Here is a 23,892-nt window from a genome sequence, read left to right as displayed (position 1 = left end):
GATCAGGCACTGGCGAAGAACGTAGGTCTTCAGGCACTCCAGTGCTAACGAGACGGCCAAAGGTACGGTGGACCTTGTAGGCGGTTGAACGGGCGCGATGTGACCAGTGAGGATGCTGCGTGTCCTCGTGGTGGTCATGATGCGTGGAAGAAGCGCTGGTCAGAGACGCTGGGACCAGGGCGCTTGTAATCCGAGTAGCGCTTGCCAGGGACGACGATCCGGACAAGGCGCTAGGTTGATGTCCCGGTAGAGTCCATGATGGTAAGGGCGAAGCCGGGTATATGTCCTTCGTGGAGGGGCGCGGGGCCCCCCAGTTGTCACTGGAACGATGTGGAATGAAGACCGATGATGACTGACTGATGTACTCAAGTCTTCCACCGCTTATATAGCTGCCGATTTCTTTGTTCTCGTCTGCCACGGGTTGGAGTAGCGTCTGGACTTCGAACCCGCAGAACTGCTGACTCGGTTTATTGTCTGGGCGTTTGCATCACCCTATATGCAAGTCAGCAGTCTACGTATGATGGTACTGATATTATTATTGAAGTCTCGAAAGAATAATTGCTGTCTCGGCTGTTTTAACACATGCCGTCTGGTTATGATTTTGATGACTCTAGGAGCGGTGACATAACCGCTACACATATATGAAGAAAAAAATTTGAATACAATCATCAAAGAGTCCACACACGAAGTACCCTATCTTTAGAATAAGTAATTATGGCTAAAAAGACTAAGAATTAAAATATTCGCTCCTTAAAAATTGTCACTAACTTTTAAAATTGCTTGAATTAACCAGGGCGATATTCTCCTTTGGTCGGCAATGGATAGTTTTGGGCTAAAGTGTCCGGAACGCACACTTGTCGGAGGAAGCACCTGATCAAAATAGTAAGATGATAGCGAATGATGGAGGTTTCAAGTGAGGTTCAAACTAGAGTCAGGGACAGTCAGCTCACGAGTTTGGGGGAAGGCGGCCTTCATACAGGGAACCGTGGGTTTCAAGAACCTTTTTCGTTTCGACTATTAGAGGAAAGGTTACTTCTCCGTCAAACCGAGATTAAAATAAATAGTAAAATTCAGAGTTTTAAACTAGTTGTAAACCGATAAATTCATTATCGGCTCTTATGTGAATATATTTATTTGTGAATGCTTCGGAACATTGGTATTTATAATTAAATTTAATTTGTAAAAAATTAATTTGTTAATAATAATATTTTGATGATTTGCATAGCGCAGTTTTTGTGCAAAATCACCTCAAGAGCGCTTTACAAATATATAATACATTTCTACAATGATCTATGTTATTACTAACTATATATAGAGATAATATATAGTACCATACTTTCCTGGTAGGTCTGTATTGTACTTACTATATGTGCGGTTTCACAAATGAAATAAAATTTATTTAAAAAAATATGCATTTGAATCATTTTTTGTATAGTATTTTACACATCAGTGATATTTTTTGTCGAGAGAACGAACACGGTACGTGATGACGATGATGATGAACCACGTTTGAATCAAACGCACTCGCTAATAAGGCTTCACTTCCACTGTCTCCTCCTACCGATGAGTGACTTGTATTAATTACAAAATCAGTGTCAAATAAGTGAGATTACACAGTTTTGGTGACATTTAAAATGTTAATTATTATTCAACCCAACCAGATCACGACACGACATGACATGACACGTTTTTGTATTTTTTTCAAAACTAAAACATTACGAATATGGGTGTGTAAGAGGATGTTAAGTCACTTGACTAAAAGGTTTTAACTATAGGTAATTAATATAATAAATGTCGAAACCTAAACCTATAATTTGTTTTACTTTTGACCAGCTGTTTATTATGAACTGTTGGTCTACTGCTCGAGATCTATTGAATTATCCTAAGTTAAATAGCAAGTCATTAATATTCGTACAAAGTCGCATGGATGATAAGAAAAATAAGTAACTTTAGTGTCAATAGATGTCGCACATTAAAATAAAAAATAAAACATATTTATCTAATCACTGTCTAGATTGCGTTTAGATCGAGTTTATTCTTGCGATCATACTTAAAGATGGAAACCAATAAAAATGTGCAGTGAGAAAAATGAAGGCAATTTCGGTAGTTCCAATTCGAAGTATGATACAGTTAAATATGACCGAAGGAGATAGGGTCAGATTAGCTCAGTTGGTAGAGTTGTGCCCCAGCAAGGCAAGGGTCCTAGGTTCGAGTCCTAGATGTGTCTTTTTCTAATTTTTCTAATTCATCTTTAGGAATTGCTAATATTGTCTTCAATAATTAAATAACTGACTTATATAGCTTACTGACCTAGGTTAAGAGAACAAATTGTTTAACACAAATATTTAGCAGGAAATTTACAAAAACGAAGAATTTTCCAAGATGGTCTTTCCCTCGAAGACTTGATTTTAGAAAATCGTAACCAGAAAGTCTGTTTACAATAGTTTCGGGGTGAGCATGAAATTTTTTATTTTATTTGTATGTGACGAATTTACTATGCATGGTTCAGATTTTTATAACTAAGTGTTTGATAACAACATTTAGATACACTTAGTAGGAAGGATGATTAGTAAGTTATTTATTATATAATTACTAATTATTATATGGATGGATCTTACAAACTAGGTTTTATAAATTGAACTTCAAAATAGAGTACCTAAACAAAAATTTTATAGCATTCTGAAATTAGATTATTTAACTATACAGGGTGTCCGGAAACTCGTAGTACAAGCGGGAAACTGGTGAATATACATCACATTTGGAGTCGATTTTGAAGTATATATTTTTTTTATTTGATCTTTCGTTATCGAGTAAATCGAGTTAGAAGTTGATTTTTTTTTTTTTAATCAAATTCTTATAAATTATTACTGAAGATCAAAGTACCCAACTAATTAAAACTATTTGAAAGTAAAACAAATGAAGAAACTCGGATTTGAAGCATTATTTTGAAATCACCCTTCATTTAATCCGGTGTAATCATAAAATATTTCTGCTCTTCAGAGTTAAAAAATCTGTTGTTCAACCCTGAACACCAGAAAAAACTTTAACCCTAAAATAGCCGAAAAATATTTTTTTTTGTTTTTTTTTTTGTGAAAATGCTCAAATCAAAAAACTTTATGTTTATTTGGGTTCCCCATGTGGTGTAGATTCTCCAGTTTCCCGCTTGTACTACGAGTTTCCGGACACCGTGTAGAAAATCGTTAATACCTCACGAGGAAATAATCAATAATTTTAAATCTTTAATTTACAGAATTCAATTCAATTAATCTTGACTTAAAATTTATAGAAAGATGAAACTAACTATATAATAAGATTAGTTAAAACCTTTTGGAAATTCATTACTACAAAATTGCACAAGGTCTCAAATCTCAAAGGCTAGATTTTATTGGATTATTTCCAGGGACAAGCGGATAAATGAATTACTGTCTCTAGAATTAATTTTTGAACTGTGAAAAAAATTGGTTCGGATGAGCCACAGACATAAGAATATATAGACTAGAAATTAAAGGTGAGGGGTAAAATCAACTGTTGAAGAACGAAGGGGGTAAAGCTGACTGTGATTCGTCAATAAATCAATCTGACAGGATATAGGCATCTCGCATTATAATATCACCATTTAGTTCTTAAAATCTGCTTTTGAATGAATAGACATTTTTACATGGGAGCGCAAATTACTCGCCACGTTATGAACTAATTTGCGAAGTCCAAATTCGGCAAAGTAAAGTTCTTCTATTTTCAGAGTCGTAGTTAGTTTCAGAGTATTTGGTTAAGACACTTTTACAAATGTTTCATAATTTACTTACCCCAATAAACAACGACGAGCACACTTGAGAATCGCTAAATTGTGATGTGATAGTATATGTTTCTAAAACTGATCCATATAATACGGTGTGAATAAGCTTAAAATAAAGTAAAATAATGCTTACTTATGGAATGTAATACGACAATTGGGTTTATTCTCTTTTTCACATCTATTTTTACAAGTTTTCATATCACAAGCAACCATTTTGCCGTGTTATTTCGTAAAATGCCTCGACCATAACTCGACGCTAGTTCGAACAAGAATGATGACGTCACATTCTCAAGATTCACGGGAAGCCATACGCGAGCCCAGCCGGCTCCAATGGAACCGGTATGGGGAGTGGGGATAATACGCTTTTAATCACTTAGGGCAGGTCTACTAATATTCATATGTCTATGGGATGAGCACAGTACGGAGAAATAAATTAACAAGTACCAAGGCTGTAGCCACTGGAGTTCATTTGGTTACATTTTGGCCAATTTGCAAAACCCCCGAGCTTACGCTGACCAAAATGTAGCCAATTTGAAGATATATATTTTAAAAGTAACTGTAACTGTGATATTCACTGAGCTTACAAATATACACGGCAAATTGTTTCCCCATTTTTCAATAGATGTCTCCCATCTTTATATAGAGCTCTAATAAAATCAAGATTTTAAGTTTCGAAATCTTTTTGAAATGCTATCTGGTTGTTTCAATAAAAATTCCCGTGAATGTTTATTTTACATAAATTGTGTAATGTACCGTGCATCAATGTATTTGTTATTGAATTCTCTGTTCATTTAAAGTTTTAATACCTTTAATTAAAAAATGAGATGTTAAAGTGAAGTTTAATTTGCACTTGTCAAAAATGTTCTTTTTCGCTGTCGTATCAAAATTATCGTCAGTTGAAATGTGTAATATAATAATAATTTTAATTACTAGTTCGGTTACAGTGATGCATAACAAATAAATAAATACAATTTTAACTATCCTAGCATAATTTAAAGTCTGATAAATTGCGATTGAAACATTATTTATCCAGTGAAAAACGATCAAATGATTTATGCTATTTTCGTAAGTATATTCAATTTTTTTTTAAATTTTAATAATAATGCGTAAATATTATTTCATATTTTATTAAAGCTTTTTTTCTTTCTATTAAACCTTTTATGCATGCTTACAAGATTTTCCGTATAAAGTACCATTTTTGATAACAATCAGACGAATTTCACGCGTTTGTGCATCAAATGATTTTTTAAATTTATTGTTTCTATATTATATACTGTTCTAAGAAATCGGTTATTTTTTATTGAAATTTTTACTTGGTCACACTCCCTCCCCCCTAAAAATCAGAGAATACATAATATTCTCTTTTTTTAATGAATTATTTACACCACAACAGATTCGTTAAGAAATTTGTTAATAAAATTCGTTATTTTGGTAAGTTTCATAAAAACAGAATTTAATTAATATTTAGAAAGTTAACAATTAGAGTTGTGTAATTATGTAAAAAAATATTAAGCAAACTGATAAAATTGTTTATGTAAAAGTCGATAAGTCCAATTAAATTTCAACCATTTTTGTTATTTGTTTTTGGGGTGTTATGCCGTGTTGCGCTAACTCCTTCTTTAGCCAACGTTTCGGACAGCATTGCAGTGTCCATCATCAGGGCAGATGTGTTATTTGAGGTTGTGTTAAAATGTGAGCTTAAGTATGAGGTTGTGATACCGTGTTGCCAGCTCCAACCCTCTGAGCTAACATTAATGTATCATTTTTTTTTTTATTATTATTTAAAATGGTTTTTCTTCGTTTAGCTCTGGTGTATCCGTCAATTACCGGATACCAAGAACTATTGAGCTTAGCTCCATCGTCTCTATTAATGTTTACGGGATTTTTATGAATTTCAATGGCTTCCGTAATCAGCCGTGCTCTATAAGTTTTGGGTCTCCCCAGGATTTCAGGAACAAATCCAAAATAATGCCCGGTGTCAATCAAATGCTCGGCAATTGCCGATTTGTCAGGGTGGCCAAGTTTACAAGCTCTGAAGTGTTCTGAAATCCTTTTGGAGATAGTCCGCTCTGTCTGGCCTATATAGACTTTGTCACATCCGGAACAGCTGAGTTTATACACCCCATCTGTTTCCAGAGGAAACTTAGTCTTTGCAGACCTCAGTAAGTCCTGTATCTTAGTTGTTGTTCCGAAGACAGTCTTGATATTTTCCTTTCTCAATAGCCTGGCAATTCTGTCTGTCACATTGTGCACATAAGGCAGGAAGGCACAGCCTTTCGACTCTTGTTCAATTCTGTCTTCGTTTGGTGCAGAGCTTGTAAACTTGGCCACCCTGACAAATCGGCAATTGCCGAGCATTTGATTGACACCGGGCATTATTTTGGATTTGTTCCTGAAATCCTGGGGAGACCCAAAACTTATAGAGCACGGCTGATTACGGAAGCCATTGAAATTCATAAAAATCCCGTAAACATTAATAGAGACGATGGAGCTAAGCTCAATAGTTCTTGGTATCCGGTAATTGACGGATACACCAGAGCTAAACGAAGAAAAACCATTTTAAATAATAATAAAAAAAAAAAAATGATACATTAATGTTAGCTCAGAGGGTTGGAGCTGGCAACACGGTATCACAACCTCATACTTAAGCTCACATTTTAACACAACCTCAAATAACACATCTGCCCTGATGATGGACACTGCAATGCTGTCCGAAACGTTGGCTAAAGAAGGAGTTAGCGCAACACGGCATAACACCCCAAAAACAAATAACAAAAATACTTTTGGCCGTGAAAATCTTAAATCATAATTTAAATTTCAACCAGGTTAATATATTTGTTAATTAAAAGATATGGTCTTACCATCAAAAGGATATGTGATTCTTTGGGATGATAATAAGATATTAGTCAATAATCTGAATTATGCATTGGTCATTAAATAAACAGGGATTTTTTCACACTGTAAGTAATAACATTGAACATTTAAATGACGTCAGACGATGATTATATGACTTGACCACCTAGATAATTACGATGAAATGCTTTGAGCGCTTGAGATTTTCATACGTTTTGTTTTAAATTCGCCCTAGCTCAATAAAAAAATCATACCTCCAAATATTGATATTTAAACAGTTAGACAGCTGTCGTTCAAAGTCTGTCGTTACCTATATGTCGTAATATATCTTAAGTTCTTTGGTGTTTTAAAAAATTAACGAAAAAATTATTAAATTCTCAAACGCTTGAGATTTGTCTGATTGTTAATAAAAATGCTTTAAAATGGTACTTAAAACGGGTAATTTTTCAACATGTATTTAAAGTTCAATTAAACTAAAAAAAAGGTTAAATTTTTTTGTTTATACATCCCGCATTACCATTTTAAGTTTTTTTAAATGTACTTACAAAAAGCCGCATACATCGCTTGATCGTTTTTCACTAGATAAATATTTTTTTAATCTCATTTTTTCAGACAAAAAATTATACTAGAATAAAAAAAATATTTATTTCTCTGTTATGTATCATTGTAACCGAATAAGTAATTAAAAAAAACACATAAGTTACAATATAACACATTTTATTTAACTATAATTTAGGTACGGCACCGAAAAAGAACATTTTTTGACAGGTGCAAATTAAAACTTCAATTTAACATCTAATTTTATTTTTATTTTAGAACTTTAAATAATCAGAAAATTCAATAACAAATACATTGATACACAATTTTTGAAAAATAAATATTCCCGGGAAATTTTATTGCAACGAAAAGACAACATTTCAAATAGGTAGTTATCGAAACCAATTTTTTTGTTTTTATTATAGCTCTGTATACAAATGGGACATATCTATTGAAAAATGGGGAAAAAATTGCTGCGTGAATTTGTTAGCTCAGTGAATATCGCAGTTATGAAGAAGCGGAAACTTTTAAAATAATTCCTAAATTTTTTAAATACATCTTTTCAAATCAGCGTAAGCTCGGGGGGTTTCGGCCAAAACGTGGCCAATAAGCTCCATGGTTAATATTATTATATATTGGACATTTCTATGCAAATTCAATAAAAACGTAGTTGACCTAGTGAAAATTCTCAGCGGATGGAGGTTTTCAGCTTCTGTCACTATGAAAAAAAAACATTGTTTTATGGCTTTTGCAAAGATTTACCTAACGTTGAGGAAGGGTTGAAGTTGATTGTTTATTATATAGTTTAATATTGTGGTTTACATTAATTTTGCGTGAGTTAATATTATGTTTGTATAGCTTCATTATGTTGCATTACATTAAAACAGCTTCACCATTTTTGTATTAGAGGAAAATGGGTACAAGGTGGCAGTGATACCACAGTTTCTAGAAAAGTTGTTGTGTACCGCAAATAAAACTGCACGGCCAAAATGGCCGAAGCTTTGGTGAGTAACTGTCAAAAGATGCACAGCCACATTTATTAACTTTTATTGACGAGTTCCGCCATCTTTGCGTTGAGGTTGGAGACTTGTCAGACGACCCTCGTAATCCGGGGCCTAAATTTTAGCGGCACCAATTGATTTGTTTTTAACAATTAATAATAAGATTTTATTTAATGCATACGTTTTGATGATTATTAATATTATCTTTAGCTGGAAAGTCTTCAGACAAACTCATATAGCTATATACGTATCTGTTAATAGTGAATTGTCAATAGTACGATCCGTCCTCCTTCGGACAGAGTCAAGCGCAAGTCAGTCAAGTTGTTTGAAGTTCAATCTCTGAGGGGATTACCAATAGCAACTATTCAACGTATTATCGCTTGAGATACTTGTATATCCAGTAGCTAAGCGTCAGTCAGCAATCTGATAGCTCTACGCAGAAAATCCAGCTTTTTTGAATGTCTGATTTTTAATTAGATTACCGAAGCTTACTCTGAATCTAACTCTATTTACTCTGTGCCTGACTTAACGATGTTTTATCAATACAAGTTAAATCCTTAATTTTTAACGTTTCTACATCATTTATCTATGAACAATGGGTTGTCGTATTTTCCGCAATTCAGTAATCAAATCAATTCTTTCGAACTTTGCCCATTTGCCCATAGTGGGTTTTAAGTTCAATTGTAGACTCCGTCAAATAAATTGATGAATTGGTAGGTTAAAGGTTTGATAAGAATAAGTATAGTTTTACGAAGAGCTAAAATATGACATTTTCTAAAGGCCGATAGAATTTTATAATAAAATCAAATTAAGCAGGAATTCGTTTGATAATTATAATCTTTTCGTTAATAAACGATAAATGGCCCGTCAGGTAAGGAAAAATAATGTTAATCGCTATAAGATCAAACACCTCCATACTAATACACTTTTTTGATGTGCTATCTTTTATAATTATCTCGCATGTGGTCGAATGGTCACATTATGTTTTGTGGAAAACGTTTGATTTATCAGTTCTCACCCGAAAATCAAATAGCTTCTACGTGACCAGCCTTAAAATTATGGCTTTTTCAATATTCCGGGTCCTTAAGCACAGTTTAATTTTAATTTTTATCATTTTTTTGTGTACGAAATGTCAAGCCAATGAGTTTACCAATTGTGAAGAGGAGGATTTTAACGAATTTGTTCAGGGTGGACTTTTGAGACACATTTCAAAAAGCGTCGTCGGTTGGGATGGCGGGAATTCTGTCAACTGTGTGCGAGATTTGACGGCGTGGATGCAAGGTTTTGCATCTTTCGAAGGATGGGCTTTGAAAAGTAAGAACATACATATTATTGCCAAGATATAGTTTTTAAACTTTTTTTATAGATTTTAAAATGAACTTTGACGATAAACATTTTTTTAAATATGCACTATATTTTTGTACAAAATTAACTGTCTATATATATGGTTGCAAGGTTCTTCCTTAACTAAATGCAATTTTGCCTTGGAAAAATATGTACCCGGCATGTTAAACCCACAATAAAGGAATAAATACTCAAAGTGGCGTCCTTTCTCCGACTTAGCTGAAGGAATAAATTTCAATAAAGTAGTTAGTAGGTTGACCATGTGAAATATCATATTTTGCTAATTATTTAAAAGAACAAAGACGAAATGTAAAGTAAAAAGTTCTATATTTATGCGATTAATTTAGGACAAGAATGAGAAAAAAAAATACAATATATTTTGGCATAACTACTACGAACAACTTTCCACACTCATTTATTAAAAATAATATATATATATTTTTAGCAGCTAAATAAATATTTTGTGATGACAAGACTTACTTCCATTATTCCTCATTTAATATGACTCTGATTGTTATCTCTGACAGTTTTTATTTGTTCATTATCATTGGCTATTTTCTTTGATAAATTATATATTTTCCAAAGCTCATAAATCTCAGAAATATTGTTATATTAGTAGTGAAGATAGATCCATGTGGCTCAAATTTATTTTTTCATAATATGATCGATTCAGCTTGAAATGGTAGTAGAAACACTTGTAGGTGAAATTAAAATTGGCTTCAAAACCATGAAAAGCCAGAAGTGAGATTTTTATTTGAGTTTTCATATTACTTAAATAGAAAATGTTAAAATTTATGTTTGTTTCGATATTTCCAGTGTTAGACGCGGGAGGAAAGCCACCCCACGGCTTACTGGAAGGAAACATCAACAGTGTGGGGACGTTTGAGGAGTGCCTAGGGATAAGTCATCAGAGAAATGACGCCAGGATCATCAAGGGAAAGTACTGCCTGGCTAGGTTACCACTTCCTATTTCAATCCTTGGACGGAATGCGTTACATTTAACGTCCCCCAAGGCGGTGGAGGTAGGCACTCTCCAAAACAATCAAAGGTATTAGAACATGTTTTTAACATTATTTTCAAAGAGTTTCAAACTTAAATTTATAAATAAAGAAATGCTGAATATTTAAGGATTTAATATTTAAAGATGCTCAAAGTCGTTGATATTGCAAATATTTTTCTTAAGAATTTTTAATTTTTCACGTGTACGGGTGTGAATCAAATATTCTGAAAGAGTCTCGTCATTTTACAAATCTTCTACACCCAATGAACGAAGCCATTTGGTAATAATCGCCAATGCGTAACAAATTTCTACAAGATAACCAAGACGGTAACATAAGAAATATCAATAAAATCCCTTTGTTAAGTTTAGTTCCAAGATCAATATAAAATATTGTGAGTGCCATATGTAAATTAATGCAGATCGTAGATATTATACATAAACATATTAATAATTCATTTAGATTCTATAAGAAACATATTTCAATCAACTGCAAAACTTTGAGTAGTTGGATGAATTGGAAAATATGTTGTTTTTTTCAATAATTTTGTTTAATCTACTCGTTATCATATTATTACATTTTACAGCAATATATCAATTTTTGTTGATCTTTACAAATTATAATTAAGTAGTAGTTATCATATTTTTTATTTTAATTCCTAGCAATCATTGAAATAATAATCCGTAGCCAATCATCACTACGAGGAAATAATAAAGACGCTAAAATCTGTCAAGACTCTGGAGTGAGTCACTAGCCTTGTTGATGATTGATGTTGTCTGTTATTATTGGAAACTATGATCAAGCGAGGTGATAACAATCTGTTTTATAATGAACGTGGGCATCTCGTGGGTAATTAATGAAATCACAAGATAAATGCAACTGATAAATGATTCTGCAAGGAAATGTTATTAGATTCGTCATTCATTTCAGATTAATGCCGACCATTTGAAATATTTCATTTGAAAAGAATAAATTATTGATTATTATCCTACAAAACTGCGCGGTTGGTTGCCTTGTAAAGTTTGCTCCATGAAATCTGGTTCAATGAACTCAAATTCGCATTGTATTTAAATGTCACTTCAAAATTGGAACTGATTATGTGATGCATAATTTAGACGTGATAAATAGCCTGTTTTATTATATTTCTGAAAAATATTTGAAATTGTCTTATCCTAAATTAGAATTAAAATATTCCGTGACTTTTCACAGGACTGCGCTAGAAATATATAAAATCCTACTTACCCGTCACAAAACAGACATCGTATAGTGAGGCGGGTAAAGAACGCATATTGATATGCAAAAAAAAAAGAGATCGAAGGTACAAATTAAAATCTGACAAATGCTGCTAATGACTGACACTCTCCATAGACAAGAAAAATAGATCAATTCACTAGAAAGTAATTTTTATCTTCACAGTGGAGGACGCAATCGTTTCCGCGTGGAGAAAATTAAAAACTAGGTGGAATATTTTGTAACATGTCTCGTAAAATAGTTTTCACATGAGCACAATTACAATTTGTTGATGAGAAATTAGATATACTTACGAATAAATTCAAATGTTTTCTGTGGTCTCCTACCCATAATGTCTTTCATTGAATTTAATTCTATTTTGATGCACAACAGGTCGGAACAGAGTAATAACTTAAAACCAACATAATTTCTTCTGTATTTGGTTCCTCAAGTTCTGAATATTAAATATGAGGGAAAGGTCCCTGTTGAGAAGTGAGTTAGTTGAGAGCTTCACAGATGCACTCATAGAGGGCAGTGCAAAGAGCTTGCTTGGAAATCCGTAAGATGGCAGCTAGTGGCCAGTAGTCACCAGGGCCAGTGAGAATGCTCCCAGAAAAAAATACTGTTCCCATTTAGCCAGCTTCTTGTTAGGTCGACTATCGAGTCACCACTGTAATACGCAAAGTATTAATAAATCCATTCACTCCTTCCACGACGAGTTCTTGAATTGTTTGTGGGAACACAATACTACCTAACAATAATATATTTACAGAATTATGAACACAGGACCAAAAGGCTATTACTTTAACTTGGCAGTATGTTTGCCGTCATCCTGTAAGGCAAGCTTTGTGGAGACAGCACTGGCCGCCGCATTGGCAGCTTCTGACGTATCCGTATCTGTCGAACTGCCAGGGGAATATTGCTATGTAGATGATCCTAAGCTTTGGGATGCAGGAGAAATAGTTGCGCTGTGAGTAATCCTTTATAAATGTTATACTGTAAAAAATGAATATCATGCCACTTCCAATATCATCAATTTATCGCACTATTGACTGGTGGATTAAGGGTGGTAGATGGCCATTTAATATGGGTTGAAGAAGATGTGAAAATCTAAATAATAAAGGGTATATACCAACATACGTAAAAATTGAATTATTTTGTGAAAAGATTTTTTTATTATTCTTTTTACTTGCTCCTGATGAGGTGAATATTGTTCATGAAAAATGTACAGGTTATATATATATAAAGAAAAATATATATTTTTTTTAATTCAAGGCAATGCCAAGCTTGTCTCGTCATTGTGGCTGTGTGTGTGGTGGACTGTCACTGGCTGGATGTGCGCCACAGTACCTACACAGTCGACTCGATATTTCGTAATCTATGGTGACATAGTAAAAATAATCTATGGGTTGTGACATGACAGATTGATGGAAATAATTTGTAATTGCTATCGTGATTGTGATTAAGGAATTGACATAAAATTAATAACATTAAATGTCGTTTCTTTCATTACAGGTAATGTTTTGTTACTGAATGCTTTTCTGTATGTAACTCTTGTGAGATTAACAAAATAAACCTCTTCTTTCATTACAGAGAAACTCAATTGTGTTTTATTTGACTGTCATTCAAATCACAAGGAAAATATCATTATATATATTAAAGTGATGTAAAGAAAGTTATTTGTGTATTATTCTAGTAAATAATAAAATCAAAAAGCTTTCAGAAGAAATTTTCTTCGAAAAAAAAAATTTACATTTTATATGCGCGAGATACAGTGTTTACGTTAAGTTTTTTTTTATTTTTTTTTATTGGTTTTCAAGCTACAATCCCGTTAAACTTCAATAAAGCAGTTTGTCAACAGGATGTTTATGATCAATTACATACATACAAAAATAATATTATTACTATAACTATACAATTAACACACCTAAATTAATATAAACTATCTCTATTTAGTAACCATTGTTTCAGCATATATCTCAATCTATTTGTGGAATCGCAATTTTTTATATTAATGGGTAACATATTAAGCATTTTTGGCACGTTAAATTCTAGGGTTCGCCGTCCGTATTTATTATTATATTTTGGAACAAACATTCCTTCATTCTTTGTAAACCTTGTATTATATTCATGTTCCACTTTCCTTTTATAGTCAGACTCAGATATATGTTGAATCAATATTTTGTACCATAATAAGGCCTGCACCGGTAATATTGTTAAATTCCGATACAACAATGATATGTTTCGTCTCTGTGAAAAAATATGTTTTTGAGCTAATAACTTAACCATAAAATTTTGTACTGATTGCAGGTGGTTTAAATTAGTTTTACAAGAGTGACCCCAAGTAGTTAAACCATACCGTAAAGTTGATTCTGCGAGTGATAGGTAAATAATTTTTAAAATATTCACCGGAACGAAACATTTCAGTTTGTATATCCTACCCACTATCGCTCTCAGCCGCTTACAAGTTTTGTTTATTTGTGTATCCCATTTGAAATGACAATCAACAGTCACCCCCAAATAAACGTATTCATTTACCAGTTCAATACTTTCACACATACATGGCTGTAAAATGTTTTGATGAATACATATAAAGTTATGTGAAATTATTTTAGGCATGATCTGAAATGAAGCATGTGGAGACCGTATGTGCATCAATTTAGTTTTCTTGGTATTAATGATTATACCTGCGTCATGTGACCATTTTATCAGGGACGTAAAGTCATGTTGCATATATTTAATCGCAATGGATAATTGTTGATCAGATATGACAAGAGCAGTGTCGTCAGCATATACAAAGTGTCTTACATATTTAAATAAATTTTTCATTAAAGATACAAATATAATATAAAGGGTTGGACCCAAAATCGAGTACGAGTACATTAAAATAATTTGAAAGAATATATCAAAAATATGAAATATAGTATAATCTGAAAATATTTAAAAAAGCATAGATTATTAAATATAACAATGCATTTAAAAGGGTATAAGAAGTTTATAATTATTATCTAAGATTTGAATATTTAATAATCGTTATTTAAATATAAATTTAGCGTAAAAGAATAACCAAATGTACATAACCATCGTCATACCTACTTATTATATAACAAATATTATTGTTTTTAATTGGCGCATTTTTTTTTTAATTTCAGGATCGTTTTAGTGCTAATTGGAGTTTTGCTGGTGTGGGGCACATTATATGACATTTATTTCCGAGCGAATGGTAAAGATTTTTTTCTCAAACCATGAAAAATATTTAGGTCTCTTCTAACTTCAAGTACTAAAAATAATAATACTGTGTTTTCTGTACATTCTTAGGGCACTACCAATATCAAAACACTCTACTGATGGCATTCTCTATGTTCACCAACTCCAAGAGACTAACCACCCTCAGCAAAGACCCAGGACCGTTAGCGTGTGTCCATGGAATACGAGTTTTATCCATATTTTGGATTATTTTGGGACATAGATATGTCGAAGGCGTTTCATTTCCCATTGAGAATCTATTCGACATGATTTCGGTAAGAAATTGTGCAATGCGCTCATAAGGCGACTAGCCAACAGCCGTTTCTTTATTCGCGTAACTTATTAACGTAAATGGATGTTTTCACTGCACTTCTGTTAAGAGAACTATCGTGTTCGGGTTTAGAAATTTTTGACGCACTAGAACAAAACCTATGAAATTAAAAGTAGCACAGTAGAATTCTGCATCAATTTGTGCACTTATTAGATAATTTCTGTTACTTAGAACTCTTCGAATGCAAACTTTTATCAAAGCAATTACTTGCGGTTGCCATAATTTGTGTGTACCTTATAAGATAGGATCATTTTAAAAAGTAGGGTGACTGAGTATAAAAAAAATTAAGAAACGATAGTATGCTACTTTGAGAATCAGACTGGGAATAATTGACTTCACAATCCTGCCTTTGATCTCTAACATTCTTCGTCGTGACTTTGACGAAATTAGATATTATGCCTTCACGGGTGGTTGGCCTAGAGCGATTTTGTCAAAAGCTTAATGCTAGTTACGCATAGAATTGATCCGCCTACAGTCTACGTCTTCAGTGACCCGCCATAATCCTTATGTCCAAGAGAATAATTTAGTTTTGGGGCTGTTAAGCTGTGTTGCGTTTTCTTCTTGATCTAATGTTTAACGGCTATCTTCCTTGGGTTTTGATTTAGTCTCTGAAATATTTATTCAATGAGGAGAAATTACAGCAGACAATAAACCTACATGGTTTCAAAACGTCCTTCATTGTTGGGCATTATACTGCCACAAGATGTTCCCAAAATAAATGGAAAAGATGTGAACAAAAAAATGTTACACATTTTTTAATGATGTCCTTACATTATTTAAGCTTTTCGTATATTAGTGATATTTCACTACTTAAGAATGTTTAATATTTGAATTCCACAATCGAATAAGCATTTTTCTAAGATGAAATGGGTCTAGTTATATATGATAAATTAACCTAAAAAATGACGAATAGTGAGAAGAGATAAGAGGAATATTATCCCTATTCAGAGGAACTTGCGTGTATTGTTCTTTTCGATAAGAAACGCTCAACTAAAACTACTGAATGCGGTCTAAACGCACCGCTTATTGCATTTTTCTATGCTTATTGCAATAGTGGAACACGTTTAGAGCCGATATTAGTACGCAGTAGCGTCTCTAATTGCGTAGCAAATATTTACTCATAATAAAATTTAATTTAAAAATAATTAATTAAGACAATATAAGGGATTCTTAAACGAAAATTTGAAACAGAAAAATAAGATAAAGATACTGTCACATCTAGGACTTGAACCCAGGATCCTTGTCTTGCCAGAACGCTGCTCTAATAACTGAGCTAATGGGACCCTATCTTCTTTGGTCATATTTAACTGTATCATACTTCGAATAAGAATAACCAACATTATCTTAATTTTCTCATCGCACATTTATATTGGCTGCTATTTTTATGTTGTATTATTTTATATTTCAATTTTTCGTTCACGAAACACTAATATTGTCTTATTATAATATTATTCTTATAGCTTGAGGTTTTACTCACTAAGCTATTCCAAAAAAATGAAAATAATAATATTCATGCATTTTTTTTTAGACTGGCTCCAGTTTGTTCCAAACCCCCAAAACTCGTCATTTTCGCATTTCGCGTTTTTTGCTAACTTCATGTTTCTTCAGATGACATTTGTAATGTCATTGACCCGGTCGGTTTTGAATTGCATCGAAATTTAGCCGATTTGTTTAAACGTTTCGTATTTGCTTTGGTAAACCGATATTTCTATTTAAAATATTCCCCCGATAGTGCTGCAAATGGATATTACTGCTTTTTTTTTTAAATTTTCATTGCGCGACCAACCGTTTTTTGTCAAATCAACAAGATTGTTCGGAAAGTCTACCATCTATGTCTTGAAACGATTGTTAGAAGTTCATAATCATAAGCTCAGGCGGTTTAAAGTTCTTAACTAATAATACTGCCTTATTACGACCGCTACACGCAGTACACAAAACTTACAAGTGATTATTAAAACATTTTTTACTAACCCGTTCTTCTTTCTCCGTATTATCTATTACGAGTCAGATGGATATTATGTTTACCAAAAACTAGAAAGTGTTTAGAGGAACACGAGTTTTCTCTATATTAAAATGTTTCAGTGGTCGACTTCATATGCCGGCATGACAATAGCAGCTTCAACTGTGTCTGTTGATACATTTTTCCTACTAAGTGGAATACTTCTATCCTACATTTTTTTTCGGAGAACTGACACTAGTAAGCAAATTTACCAAAATAATTAAACATTGTCATAAATATCATTGTCATTTTCATATCTGTGATAGGAAATATTTGAAGAACAAAATTCTTTTAGAATCCCTTCGAGATATTCCCATGATGTATCTCCATCGCTTCCTGCGACTTACTCCAGTGATGGTCATAACCATGTTAATACAAATGACCTTTTCTGCAAAACTTGGACGAGGACCGTTTTGGAGACAGTTAAATGTTGGCATAGATGACTGTAAGGAATATTGGTGGAGCATGATCCTATACGTGCAAAACTACGTCAACCCTGAAAATATGGTAAGTCATTGTAAATTAGGACCATCTTAATTTAAATCATTTTATTTTTAGCAAATGTGAAAAAATCAGCAGAGATTAAAGAGAGACTGAACTGTTGCACGTTCATCAAAAGCCTCCCGAAACTAAATGAGTCCCTGCCTTAATTTACTAAATGGAATATTTTGGTGTTCCTTTTTTGATCCACATAAACTAAAGTCGAAAGCTGTAATCTAACAATGCTGCAGAATTACTTTTATGTTTAGATTATATCTATGCCTATCCCCTATTTTTAGTTTTGCTGTACCCATTGGATATTGTCTCCTTATCCCATAGGTATTTACATTTAATTGTATTAATTTTTTATTTATGTTTGTTATTTTTTTCATTCTAGTGCTTAGCTCAAACATGGTACCTATCTGTAGACATGCAACTGTACATTCTGTCCCCACTTCTACTGTTTCCAATCTTAAAGCATGTAAAGATAGGTGTGGCCTGGATTAGCATGTGGATATTGGCGGCCCTTATAACCGTATTTACACTAAGTTACGTAAAAGGATGGGCGGCAGCTAACAATTCGTTAGTTCATTTTTCTTTGTCTGATGATAATAATGTATACTTTTGTTTAAATTGGGGAAGATAATGGATTTTTTTATCTAGGGATCCGAGTGCAATGGACCGCACTATAAACTATTATTATGCAACTCATACGAGAGCTTCTCCATGGCTCATAGGTCTATTGGCAGGATACTACCTGCGGATCTTAAACCTCAAAGAAATTAAGATTAATAAGGTAAGTAACGGCTTGGACACTAAATTTAATAGTAGTTATTGTTTTTTTAATAATTTTACACAGATAAAATGGTTCAGGGCTATTTAAAAGATATTTGTTTTTTTTAACGATTATACACATTTTAGTTAATAAATATATTATATTGTTTTAGATGGGCAGTTGCGCCGTTATAGTTTTTAATTTATGTGTATAAATACAACAGAATATAGTGTAATAATAATGTTATAAGACACGATATAAATAATTAGGCATGCAGATGGCAATATGATGATATATTATTGCAAAAGAAATAATAAGGCACACAGGTTACAATAAAAAATATTACAAAAGTAAATGAAATATTTTCATATTTTCCTTTTTCAGTTTGTGTAAGTAGTTTCACAAGAATTTGCTTATGTTGCAATCAATCATTACAGTCCAAAGACTTTATTTGCATTTTAAAATGTTCGTAGTTTATTTGTTTTTTTTTAGTTTGTTTGTTATCAGACAATAATTTATTGTATACCGAAAAAATAGCGATGTATATTAATCCCCTTGTTTTGTCTCTATCGCTAATCGATTTCAATGGGTGGCCTTTTTATAGATTTGGTGAATGGCATTTTGTTTGTATAATAATAATAATTTTTTTATTGTAGGAAGATTAAATTTTCGAAAAAATGCTAGGATGTTTTGAGTTGATTATTTAAGGATGATTTTATTAAGCATTTTTAATAATAATCAATGGTTGCACGGAGGTATTATGTGACCCTTGCCCCCACTAACTCCATACTTTTTATATTTTTTTATGGTGTCTATTACAAGAAATAGTCTTTCATGCTATGCTACAAAGTAGGTTATTGTTTTGATGCTTCTTGTTTTAGTGTGGTACCTATTACTCATATATCTATGATATCTTCTCTAGTAGGTATCTAAAAATCTACTCAATAATAAATATTAATTGATTATTATTACAGTCTTCCACTTGAAACAAAAATTGAGGAAAATAAAAATAAATTCAAACACAAAATAAAAAAAATGGATTAAAGAACAAAAAGACATTATTACCAAAATACTATAACATAAAAGAATAAAACATATACACGCAACACAAAAAAAAAAAAACACACACAACACACACAAACACATATATCATTATAAATGCCGATTTACATTCTCTTTTGATATTTTTCTTTTAGTGTTATAATTATATTTTAATTTTTAATCTTTATTTTTTATTTTAAATTTATCTTTATTTTAATGTTGTTTTTCTTTTCTTTTATTTTTTTTAAATGTATAAATTCTTAAATTATAACATGGGGGCCTCAGCACGGGTAAACAACCCAGTGAGGCCAACATTACTAAATTGAAATATAAAATATTGTAAAAAAAATGTATCAATAATAATAATAAATAATAATAAATTATTCTTTCCAGATATTGGTTGGTATCTTGTGGATAGCAAGTTTGGCAGTGATGTCAGCTGTCTTGTACGGCATGAAACCCTTATCAGAATCAACGCACAAGTTCACTTATCTAGAGGACACCACTTACCTGGCCTTCAGCAGACCTGCTTGGGCTTTGGCCGTTCTATGGGTTATCATCGCCTGTGCTCTTGGATACGGAGGTAAGAAGTATTAAAACAGTGCTATTATAATTCAATCATCTGGACATATTTTGGCACATGTTTTCTAACAACTCCGGTCCTTGGAGAATTTTCTCCAGTTCTCAAACCTGCCACGATCAACATTTTTTCGATCCACCCCTGGAACCCTTCCTTCGAGTTACCTATTTGGTTATAGTTTTACTGTCCTGTCATTTCGTGTTCTTTCCAAAGGATCTACAGGATATTGAAAAAGTTTATTACATTAAGTAAAATATTGTTTTGAAGGGGGTCTTTTTCTATGTCCTGATTTTGAATTGCTTTAATAAATATGAATTCAGTGCTGATGTGAAAGCAACATTTATGTGATCTAATCTAACGTTGCATTATTACATTTTCAGGTCCTGTAAACTGGTTCCTTAGTTTGAGGCTATGGGAGTTCCTGGCTCGTCTCTCATACTCCATGTATTTGATACATATTACAGTTATTAACTTTTTCGTATCATCCACAAAAACAATACCATATTTTTCACACGTGACTTTAGTGAGTAAACTTCGTTAATAAAAAAGGCAGTTGCATGGTTCATTTTATGAAAAATTTTTATCTGAAAACTAAATTATTATTTACAGGTACATCATTTTTTTGGTGATCTCCTGTTAACGATTATAGTGTCCTATTTCATGGTTTTGGCCTTTGAATCTCCCATCACTGTATTGGAAAAGTATATTTTTGCAACAGGTAAGCCAGCATTTAATAGATCAACACAAAATATTTAGAAAATATTTTTTTTTCGTCAACATTTTACAGTAACTGAATATTTTTATTTTTCAGATAAGAAGAAGCCGACTTCTCAGGAAAATTTGGTTGTTGATCCGGAACAAATGAAACGATTTCATAAAATCCAAAGTGTAAACACCTTTGTAGGATGAAGAATATTATGATAATGTTATGTATAAATGAAATGAGTTTTATAAACTCATTGGGAATAATACATTATTACTTTGTTACAGAATTTTGTAATGTATTATCTTGTTATAAAAAAAATAAATAAAAATAAAATAAATGAACTCAATCAATATTGGTATTAAGATTTTTTTGATTTTAATATTTTGGTGATTTTATGAATTTTTTTGTATTAAATTAAATTTTTAAACTAAAAATATAAGAAACTGAGATAGGTTCACTAAGAAAGGATGTTTTCAATCGGTGTTTACAATCCGTGGACGTAGTTCATACTTCATTAAGATTGTATTATAATAATGACAAACGTATATATATTATTTAGTATGCAGACGAAGTATGTAAGTAGTAAGGAACTGAAAGCACGGTAAATATCAACCGATTGAGCTATCAAGAACACAGGAAGTATAATTGGATTTCGTAATAGTCACCAAAATGAAATTTGTCAGCAATAATTTTTAATTTGGGATGCAGGTTTGGGTACCGTCGCCCTGGGAACCATTTTTTGGACAACTGATACTTCTGTCATAGCTCACCCCAGGTAGATCGCCGGTAATTTAGCGGGGGTGTTCGCGGGCGTGCCAGATCGGGAGGGGCTGGTTTGGGGAGACCCTTTATCCTCTCCAACTGGTCTCTCGACCCATTGCCTTATGCAGTGTGAAGGATAGATTCATATGTCCGTCACTCCTGAACACACTAATCCCTAGATTGCTACCCAACCCTCATACTTTTAACCTTCCTTGATCTTCATCTCTTTCCTTGCCTTAAAAATACTCTCCACACAGTATCCCAAAATATGACATTGGCCCTGGTAAAAATTATTTTACTCGGGGACTTCTGTGTGGGGTTAATGTAAAAAAATACTGATAAAATTAAAGACCATCTCGATTCCGCTTTGTAACTTATGTTACTACTTTGGGGATCTTGTGAGGAGGCACGGAATGAAAAATGTTGTTGTAAAGGTCACAGTGATTTATTTGATGAGTCAGTTTGCCGCGATGAGAGTGGACGTAGGACAGATGTAGTATTCTCCGGATGCTGGCTGTGATGGCTGGTCAAGCGCGGGTCAGTGAGTCGACGCCGGACGCTGGTGACCGGACTCGCTAACTGTCAGGCACTGGCGATCTTGGCAATCAGTACTCCAGTGCTGACGAGAATGCTGAAGGTGCGGTGGACCTTGATCTGGGCCAAAGCGCTATGATGATGTCCCGATGGAGTCCATGAGCAGAGCCTAGAAGAATGTTCTTCGCACAAATAAGGTGCGCGGATTATCACTCGTTGAGCACTTTGTTAACTGATAGCGGATTGATGACTGACTGACTAGATTCTTCATGCTGTCGTTTTTATAAGGTATAGAAGATTCTCGAACAATTTGGTTGCTATGTATATATAAAAGAAAATTAAAAAGAATAAAAGAACATCCAAGAAGCTTGTTTGGAAAAACCGAAACTTCTAGAATTCCGTTCGAATGAAGTAGTGGCGTAGCACTACACTACAATTAATTGATCTTTAAAACATTTTTGTAAATAAAATAAAATACTTGTTAAATGTGTAGCGGTTACGTCACCGCTCATAGAGTCATCATATCATAACCAGACTGCACGAGTTAAAAAGCTGAATCAGACTTACGAAACTTCAATTAAAATTTCGGTACCGCGATGCGTAAAACTGCTGATAAGAGAATGTTTCCATACAGGGTGATGCAATGCTCATACAATAAACCGAGTCAGAGGTCCTGCGGGTTCAAAGTCCAGACGCTACTCCAACCCGTGGCAGACAAGAACAAAGGAATCAGCAGCTATATAAGCAGTGGAGGACCTAAGTACATCATCATTCCACATCGTTCCACTCAACAAGTTTGACGCGACATCATCCCACTCGAGAAGTCCGACACGGCATAACGAAGGAATCGGCCATTATGGCCGGTTCCCCCCGCGTCACGCTTCGATCCTTCTTCACCTCGACGCTCTGGCCCAGGCTAGCATTCCTGGCCAGCGCTAAACTCACGCGCCTAGACCCTGAGACCAGCTCATTGCCGTCTGCGCCTCGGCTCCGCGACCATCGTCACCAGCCTGTACCTCCCGCTCATCTGCTATTATGACCAGGTCCATTGCACCTTCGGCTACCTTGTTCACGCTGAAGTACCCGGAAGACTCCTCGCCTTCACCAGTGCTGAACAAGTCCACGAGTCTGATCTCTATCAACGCGGTGCCGACTCACTGACCCACATCTCGACCATTATATCGCAGTCATCGCCGTCTACGCTTGGTGTCATCATCATCATCGATCACAACCATCTCCCAACTGCGCAACTCAACTGATGTGTTATTTTGACTCACAATAAACGCTGTGACAACAACATCATATTTTATTGTCTCACTACCAATCCACATAAATTTTTTGTTTTGTTAATTTTTTTTATTCTATCGGACTCAAAAAACACCCATTATACAGAGCGTGCGGCGTTTAAGTGAGCTTACTTCGAAAGGTGATGATAGAAGAAGTAAAAAACGCCCATTTTACAGAGCGTGCGGCGTTACAGTTCGCTTACTTCGAAAGGTGATGATGGAAGAAAAAAAAGAAACAACATTTTGCATGCAACTTGGGCACATTTGTGTAAAAATGCCCAATCAGCATGAATACAAATCTGATTTTAACAAGAGAGAATCGCTATTAAAATGAAAACAAAAATAAAGACAATAAAAAAATGATCGATCAAGGGATTGATAATATTATTTAATATA

General features: G+C 33.5%; 1 protein-coding gene across 1 annotated transcript in view; it reads left to right on the top strand.

Annotated features, from left to right (window-relative positions):
* Window positions 1-21,128, top strand: part of LOC149420265 (nose resistant to fluoxetine protein 6-like) — a 30,573-nt gene extending 9,445 nt beyond the window's left edge. Inside the window, exons 2-14 of the mRNA XM_089636330.1 lie at window positions 9,196-9,498; window positions 10,345-10,576; window positions 12,529-12,726; window positions 14,909-14,979; window positions 15,075-15,277; window positions 17,416-17,530; window positions 17,628-17,839; window positions 18,210-18,394; window positions 18,476-18,608; window positions 20,022-20,211; window positions 20,589-20,731; window positions 20,818-20,926; window positions 21,020-21,128. Coding sequence (XP_089492456.1) covers window positions 9,196-9,498; window positions 10,345-10,576; window positions 12,529-12,726; window positions 14,909-14,979; window positions 15,075-15,277; window positions 17,416-17,530; window positions 17,628-17,839; window positions 18,210-18,394; window positions 18,476-18,608; window positions 20,022-20,211; window positions 20,589-20,731; window positions 20,818-20,926; window positions 21,020-21,117 — 2,192 coding nt within the window. The 3' untranslated portion in view covers window positions 21,118-21,128. The remainder of the gene's footprint in view (window positions 1-9,195; window positions 9,499-10,344; window positions 10,577-12,528; window positions 12,727-14,908; window positions 14,980-15,074; window positions 15,278-17,415; window positions 17,531-17,627; window positions 17,840-18,209; window positions 18,395-18,475; window positions 18,609-20,021; window positions 20,212-20,588; window positions 20,732-20,817; window positions 20,927-21,019) is intronic.
* Window positions 21,129-23,892: the final 2,764 nt, after the last annotated feature.

This window comes from Hesperophylax consimilis, chromosome 10 (genome assembly GCF_061612785.1).
Source record: "Hesperophylax consimilis isolate HC1 chromosome 10, BYU_Hcon_1.0, whole genome shotgun sequence".
NCBI lineage: Eukaryota > Metazoa > Arthropoda > Insecta > Trichoptera > Limnephilidae > Hesperophylax > Hesperophylax consimilis.
The sequence above is the reverse complement of the archived record's forward strand: the minus strand, read 5'-3'. Positions and strand labels throughout refer to the sequence as shown.